General features: G+C 41.5%; 1 protein-coding gene and 1 long non-coding RNA gene across 2 annotated transcripts in view; both read left to right on the forward strand.

The window, feature by feature from the left end:
* The window catches only part of LOC134671573 (glycogen synthase kinase-3 beta-like), a gene marked incomplete at its 5' end in the record, with an annotated part of 32,512 nt that extends 27,494 nt beyond the window's left edge, over positions 1-5,018 (forward strand). Inside the window, 2 exons of the mRNA XM_063529433.1 lie at positions 67-162; positions 4,437-5,018. Of these exons, the coding sequence (XP_063385503.1) occupies positions 67-162; positions 4,437-5,018 (678 nt within the window). The remainder of the gene's footprint in view (positions 1-66; positions 163-4,436) is intronic.
* Positions 5,019-5,327: 309 nt separating this feature from the next.
* On the forward strand, positions 5,328-8,600 carry LOC134671276 (uncharacterized). Its single transcript, XR_010099204.1, has 2 exons — positions 5,328-5,434; positions 6,004-8,600. It is a non-coding gene; the product is annotated as an uncharacterized LOC134671276 (long non-coding RNA).
* Positions 8,601-8,625: the final 25 nt, after the last annotated feature.

An 8,625-nucleotide genomic window follows, 5' to 3' on the forward strand; every position in this document is an offset into this window, starting at 1 on the left:
TTCTCCTAATAATTTCCCACTTTCTATTCCTCTATTCGTTTCTTATTGTACACTTTTTTTTTATAGGTCTTAGGCACTCCCACGCGGGAACAGATCAGAGAAATGAACCCGAACTACACAGAATTCAAATTCCCTCAGATCAAGAGTCATCCATGGGCGAAGGTGAGCTTCCAGACTAGTATTATTTTACGGTTTTAATAGTTTCAAACTACATTATGGTACGGCGAGACTATAAAGTTTAATTACATGTTTTATGTGTAGAATAGTTAGACTTATTAATTTATAATGGATTGACGTAAGTAGATGCACGATCTTGATAGAATGTCCGGGCGTTTTGTTGGCTATTTGGTGAGATGACGAGCACTCTGTAATAAATAAAACTAAAATTATTTTTAAATTAACAATCATTGTGTTGGGTTGTTTAGGGGAGAAGTGGCATGATGGAGTCAAGTTTTTAAATAGCCACTTGCATTATTTCGACAGTTTTACGTGAAATCAGTGTTGTCATTTAAAAAAAAAGCTCGTGCAAAACCTGTTCCAAAAACACCAAAGCGCAGGAGTCTCTTTCAAACCTTACCTCCTTCACTTCCCCTCTTAAGTTCTAAACCAAAATCACACAGCAACAGTAATTCCTAAAAGTGTAATGACAGAAATACGAGGACTCTAAAAATGCGCCAATAGTAGATGCACGACGTATTGGTCAGCTGTGCAACTTGCATTGACCTAAGCGCGGTGTTTCAAACATAAATAGTCTACAAAACGTACGGACATACCGTAATGTAGTCACAATATATTATATTTATGTATATGATATTGCGCCGTCATTGCAGTATATGTTGGAGCGAATGACCATGCCCAAGAATCTCACTGACCACCAGCGCCTTCGAGTAAGACACTGCTCGTTGCTAAGTGCCATCATTCGATACATTACTAAAGCGCATTGGCAATGAAACGTCATCCTTTTTAAAACTGAGAAAACCGTGCTCAATTTTTTTTTATACGGAATTTGCTGTACGATTAAATGAGTTTGGGTGACTTTAGTGATAATTCTAAATTGGGTTCTAGGTTTTTAATTCGTTTACCATCGAGAAGCCCCGAAATATTATGTGAAATTATGGAACCTAAGTTTTAAATTAGACTGCGTTATTTCTTTTTTGTCTCTGGTTTTCAAAGTTGAGACTCAAGTAACACAAGTATCGTCATATAGCTCGTCTTCATATATCATTCTGTATTCGTCACTCGTTCTATCTCAGAGACTAAAGGAAAACTGTGACTAAAAACGAATAAGACTTATTATGAGAGGCTTTGATAAAAAAGATAACGCCAAAAAGCGAACAAATCGGATAAAGGACAAGTGACGAATGCAGAATGATACGAAACAAAGGAAAAACGAGTGAGACGAGTTATGATGATATCGATTTGCCAATTCGATGGTTAACGTTTTAAAAATGGACTACATTTAATTTCATTAGTACTTATGTTGTAATTAATATTCAGCCTTATATAACAGTTGATATTTATGATTATTAGGGGAGCGTGAACATTGCCAATTTGCTTAATTAATACACATTTGAAACGGCCATTTTATCGTAGAAATAAAATATAATCATCGTATTGAAGTTTCCTTACCTACTTCATTATCATTGTATGCAAATGAAGGCATTTAGTGTCGGTTGCTACATGACCTTTGGCATGAATTGGAGACCTACAGTCGTTCTAATGTTTTGAAGCTGTCTACTGAAATGGGGATGGCAATACTGATTCATTGAATGTACCTAATCCTACTTGTGAATATTATCCAGGGCTATACGAATATTTTTCTCAGAGAGACTAATAAATGTCACTGAAGTGTGGAATTTTTCAAACAATAAAATGTACCGGACGTTTTATCAGTGGTTTGCTTTGCCCCCATATGTGGATAAAATGCAATTTACTTATCAGTTTTTGAACAATCAAGATAGCCTTTATCAGAACTACAACTCTCGTTGTCTGTTGGCCAAGTACTAAAAGTAAAAAAAAAACTAAGTTCCTAAACGGACAGTAAATGTTATGAAGTTATTCCATAATCTTCTTGGGATAATATCCATGCTACGATTAGAATGTCGTATAAAATACTTGGGGGAGGATATATCACTATGTTTCCAAAGAAAAACTGCACACCGAATTATTTTTAATGCAAGATCATTAGTCAGTGATATTTATAAGTAGCGATTGTAAATAATTACATAATAGCTGGCTTGCCCAGGAAGTCTTTATATCACTACGTTATTATTGTGTGCACAATTATCCACGTCTTTCTGTTTAGTCAGCGTCAAAAGTAAATAATAATCTTACTGGTAACTGTTATAATTATAACCTTTTATAATATTAACTTAACACCTAGTAGTTCCTATATGTCATAGTACCTACTCATAGCATTTTTTTGACGTTGACTACACTAATGTAACGTGCTTACGGCGACGGCGTGTCACGCTATAACCTCGAAGGCCCAGAAATTTGAACCTATAGCGTAAGAAACAGAGTTGATTTTGCGTTGGTTGGAAATTGAACGGAACAATGCAAAAGCGACTCTGTTCTGATTAAATATGATTGAAATTTCATTGAACTGATCATCATGATGATGAGTGTAAGAAACAGAGTTGATTTTGCGTTGTTTGGAAATTGAACGGAATGCAAAAGAGACTCTGTTCCGATTGAATATGATTGAAATTTAATTGAGCTGAAGAAGTACTATAGGTAGGTCCTTGGGCCTTAGGAGGATAAGCATGGCACATTCTTGTCGTCTTCTCACTCGATGGTCTAGTAGTAGTGTACATTTAAGTCCAGCAGTTGCCATCCCTATAAAATGTTTGTTGGTGTTCAGTGTGCCATTACGCTGAGTGTAATATTGTAAATTATTGGTTTTCTATCTTGTTATAACCATACTTCGCGAAAATGGGAGCAAATTACGGGCATTTCATTGAGTACAAGGAGCAAAACATCTTTTTATTTATTTATTTACTTTCTACTGCACAATACAAGAAAGTACAAATGGCAGATTTAATGCCTTAAGGCAGCGGTCGGCAACAGGCGGCCCGCGAGCCTCCCTTTCTATTTTTTATGTAATATTGACAAACAATGTCTGATAAGGTCATAAATATTAACAAAGTGCAGCCCGCGTCAACTTCGTTAACTACTATGTGGCCCTTGGCTGCTAAAAGGTTGCCGACCGCTGCCTTAAGGCATTTTATATCGCTAAATCACCTAATTTAGAATAAGTACCAAGTACTTAGAACTGGTTTTGCACATCGTAGGTACTCGATGATATGCGCGCAATTCGCTTCCATTTTTGTGACGTATGATTATAATTTTATACTTACATAAAATTGCAACATTTGCTCCTATCATGTCTAAAATGGTTTCGCAATGTCATTTCATCAAATTCAAATTAGCTAACCGACAAATTAACGTTCACATAATAGTCTTCCAATCGTTTCTCATTCTGTGAGTGTTAACATTGTTTTAATGAGTGGTTTTATTAAACAAGATTTGAACCGTGATTAAATTCAATTAAAAAGTCATTATAACATGATTTTAATATAAAGAACCTTGATGTTTATTTTGTAGTCATTACGTTTATATTGGTAATATGCAAAGTGCGTGGTGAGGGCTCTACAAGCAACGTATACAGAGCTGCTCAAACCTTGGCACAGTAACGCACACGGCCAGCCAATGAAATTAGATTGCGGTGCGCCTTTCTTATAAACAAATAAATGCTCCTTACGCACCCATGTATGTGCATAATATAGCTATTTATTCATATTTTATTATATGTTTTCATTGGGAGATAATTTATCTTTGGAATAGAATTAGTTTCGCTCTTATTATGTCTGGCTTTTATGGATTATCTGCGTACCTGAGTTCCGTTAACACAGTCCGTTAACGGAACTCAGGTACGCTGCAGTATTGAGACTGAGATTGTGAGTGATTGAGTTGATGGCAGGCACGTCGGATTTACGATTAGGACAACGGTTTCGTATAGTTGTGTTTTTATTATGTATCTATTTCTTATACTACTTATATGCAGCCCATTGACAGATATGAATGTGACAAGATTCAGATGGGCACGTCGCAAGACCACGAAAAATCGCTCCGAGCGAAATCGTTCGATACTGGCACTCGGTCGAGCGAATTCGTTCGGAGCGTTTTTGGAGGCATAAACGAGGCCTTTTAAAGCTGTAACTCTGTCCGAATTCTGTGAAGCAGGTTTAAAACAGCAGCCGTGAATTGTAAGTGTGTATAGTTGGTCAAACCAATTTGTCAGTCAGTAAGAACGAGGAAAACTATACTCGTCCTTTTCTTTTGGGTGCCAGTACTAGTGTAAGACAAAGATAGTATGATTCTCTCTGTCTATGATTGATACGAGACAGTCCTTTGATCGAACTGTACGTGCGCAGGTGTTCCGCGCGTGCACGCCGCCGGACGCCATCTCGCTGGTGTCGCGGCTGCTGGAGTACACGCCCGGCGCCAGGCTGTCGCCGCTGCAGGCGTGCGCGCACAGCTTCTTCGACGAGCTGCGCGAGCCCGCCGCGCGCCTGCCCAACGGCCGCGCGCTGCCGCCGCTGTTCAACTTCACGGAGTACGAGCTCAACATCCAGCCCAGCCTCAACGACTTCCTCAAGCCCCGCGCCTGCCCGCCCGCCGCCGACGCGCCCTGCGCCAGCCACCAGCCCGAGCTGGACCAGGACCCGACGTGTGAGTGCCATGTCCACCACCCCCCACCCCCTGCAACATGCAGCCCAGCCTCAACGACTTCCTCAAGCCCCGCGCCTGCCCGCCCGCCGCCGACGCGCCCTGCGCCAGCCACCAGCCCGAGCTGGACCAGGACCCGACGTGTGAGTGCCATGTCCACCACCCCCCACCCCCTGCAACATGCAGCCCAGCCTCAACGACTTCCTCAAGCCCCGCGCCTGCCCGCCCGCCGCCGACGCGCCCTGCGCCAGCCACCAGCCCGAGCTGGACCAGGACCCGACGTGTGAGTGCCATGTCCACCACCCCCCACCCCCTGCAACATGCAGCCCAGCCTCAACGACTTCCTCAAGCCCCGCGCCTGCCCGCCCGCCGCCGACGCGCCCTGCGCCAGCCACCAGCCCGAGCTGGACCAGGACCCGACGTGTGAGTGCCATGTCCACCACCCCCCACCCCCTGCAACATGCAGCCCAGCCTCAACGACTTCCTCAAGCCCCGCGCCTGCCCGCCCACCGCCGACGCGCCCTGCGCCAGCCACCAGCCCGAGCTGGACCAGGACCCGACGTGTGAGTGCCATGTCCACCACCCCCCACCCCCTGCAACATGCAGCCCAGCCTCAACGACTTCCTCAAGCCCCGCGCTTGCCCGCCCGCCGCCGACGCGCCCTGCGCCAGCCACCAGCCCGAGCTGGACCAGGACCCGACGTGTGAGTGCCATGTCCACCACCCCCCACCCCCTGCAACATATCACTAAAGGCTCATTTAGACGGTGCGAGAACTTGCATGCGATTTTCATACCATTGCGGGTATTGATCGGTCGGTTAAATTGGACGTAACCAACAGTCACTCGAGATGTCTGACTTTTACTATTCTCGTTCCATTGTCTGGACATCGTGTTTCGAGAGGATTATTAATAGTCAAAATACACCCAATACATTATATTAACCAAGCCTTATGGCCCAAAGTGACTCTCATAATATTGTTATTACATAAATTGCCCTTATATTATGTTGCCGATGTTGAGAGCGTTTTAAATAAAGTCAAATCTGATTTTTACTCTGAAAATATATCACAAGCAAACCCCAGCAATCGCTATAGATACACATCAGTGTGATGACCGCGTTGTTACGCCTGAAAAATTCACCGACATGACAAAAGCACCTGGAAACGAGACGGTGGATTTTCTGGGAGCACCATTTTATATTTCCGATGCTTTTATAAGCCATCCCTACAGCTTTTATAAGAGCGTATGAGTAATGTTACATTTGTATTGCAGGCGACAATGCGTCAGCGAGCGGGCCGAGCGGCGGGTCGCCGAGCGCGTCGTAGACGGCTTGTTGTCCCGCTCCCACGCCGGCTGGTGGTCCCGCTCGCACGCCGGCGCCGGCGAGCTGCCGCGGACGGGACAGTGATGTCGTCGCCCGGTGGTGGACGACAACCGGTATCATTGGCCGCGAGCCGAGCGAACCTCTCCGATACGGATTTTAGATTGAGAGTCATTCGTATGCTAACTAGAGATAGTCCTTTTTATTGGCCGTCGGGGATAAATTTTATGCATAATAGGTGTTTTCGGCGAGTTATCGTGTGATACTGTAGTGTGATTGTCGATAAAGCTTGAGCTGTCGTAGTCGGTGAGAAGGGTAAATCCGCTGTAGATTCTAAACCGTCGCGATGTGATTACTTTGTACTTTTGTAAGCTCAAATTGTCTCTTTGTGTACATACCTTAAATGTTGAGTTGGAGAGTAATATTTACCGGGTAAACGACAGATGATCACCTAGAGCGGTTGTTTCGTTTCGTTTCTTGTACTACCGTCACGGGATCAGTGGCCGCCGCCGGTCTGACAGCGATACTTTATTGCGAGCGTAACCTTGCTTGGCCGTGTAATCCGTAGGGCAGACATATTCTGTAGTGCATTAGTGTATTTATTGTTGGAACGTATCACTAACTCATAAAACTTACGAAGCGTATGCCTAGTGTTATTTCAACGATGAAACTTAGCAGATGGTACATTTTTCGCATTCATAGGGAGCATACTTGTAAATTTTTATAACTAGCGTAAACTGATCTCTCGAGATAATTTATAATGTTTAATAATAACTCGGAATATTGTATTTGTATAAACAATTCAGAGAATATAATTTTTTTAGATTTACTACATTATAGATTTTTTTTCGGGCAACTTCTATATGTAATAACCTTTTTTTTATTGCGGTGTACCTTATTAAGTCTTATCCAAACCTGGATAAATGTAATCTATTGGATAGCACTGTCGATGTCCTAATGTAACGACATAGTTTTTCGATAATATTGTATTCTATATTCAATAAATGATATTTCTATTATATAAAAAAATTGTCATTGAAAACACTATGGTTATTAGTAGTCATTTATGAAACGGTGTATAAATAAAGCTATTTTCATTGTCATAGTTTTTAAGTACGTATGCGAACTAATTTCGTTTTGCACTTCAATTGGGCATAAAAACAAATTAGGCAAAGGTAGTAAACCTTTAACGTAGGAGTAACGAAATTATTATGCGTGGAATACGTAGTCTCAGCGCGCGACCATCCGTTTACTTAGACGTGAATGCGCGCTGACTTACGAATAGAAGCATTTGGAACGTATGCAAGGTAGGTTAAAAATTATAGCGTTCTTCATCGGAATACTTTCCCTTCTCTACTAAGATATTGCTTCGTGAGAAAGGTCGTCTCATTAATTTTCCATTTTCTTTAAATATGGATATGTCTTTAACGATATAATTGTTGTATTTGTGTATTCGGGCGTATGTGATGGTAGCTCGAACACCTAAACAGCCTACGTAATGTTATAACCTATCCTTTAGTAGCACGGTCACGATTCACGTCCTAATAATGATTACAGTTGATCGAAAGTTTTAAAAGGTTAACAAGTGAATGTTCGTCGCAATTTCGACGTTATAAATAGTCAAAACATTGTGAAAGTAACGTATCGTTACATTTACATAAACATACGCGATGATTTTATCTTTTACATGTAATGAAATGTATGTGCTAGATTTTTTTTCTTTTTAGCATGCACTACTTAGTATTTCCAAAATCCTCGTTTTACCTTTGAACCCTGAAACGCAATGACTTTTAATTAGCTGTAAAATTATTGTATCTTAAGGGATGTATCATCGCCATTCGGTGAGCGCGCGGCGCATCGATTTGAAATCACACCTAGTGGAGCTTAGTTGTCGTCAATAAGGCTATTGATTTGCTGACACCTTTATATGTCTTGTAAATATATTATAATTATCTTTGTGGTATGACTCTGAGTGCCGTTTATCGGTTACCGGGTGGGCGTAGGCTAGGAGGGTGAAGCCGGCGTCTGGTACCGGGCGCTGCGGTCCGGTACCGGTCGTCTGCCGCCCCGTACCGGGCGCCCGCAGCCTGCGACTGCCGGCACCGCTGCGGGCTCGGGGAAGTAGTTTAGATACGCATATTTTTATTAAGTCTATCTAATATGGATTTTGTAATCGACGTTGCTTCTAAAGACCCTCTGTGTAAAAAGATTAAGACATACTAGTGACCTGAATGTATGAAAATGATGTTTATTGAACTTTATCCCACTGAATTCTCACTCTCACGTTTTGCGTGCACATTTACTACCTTTACGAGAATTTCCGTATATAAAACACATAGTTCGAAATGGGGTTATGACTTATAAATTATTTAAAGTAAAAGGACTTTTTATTATTACTATTACTGTAATATTAAATTTAATAGTGAGTGAAATTTGTATTTTGTTTTAAAATTGTTTAACTGAAATTGAATACATCATAACACCCATATCGTTGTTAGTTATGAATGAAAATAACATAATTATAAAAGTAAATATTAAATGAATAGTAAATATGTTTTTTATTTTAGCAGTAA

Source organism: Cydia fagiglandana, chromosome 15 (assembly GCF_963556715.1).
Source record: "Cydia fagiglandana chromosome 15, ilCydFagi1.1, whole genome shotgun sequence".
Classification (NCBI taxonomy): Eukaryota; Metazoa; Arthropoda; class Insecta; order Lepidoptera; family Tortricidae; genus Cydia; species Cydia fagiglandana.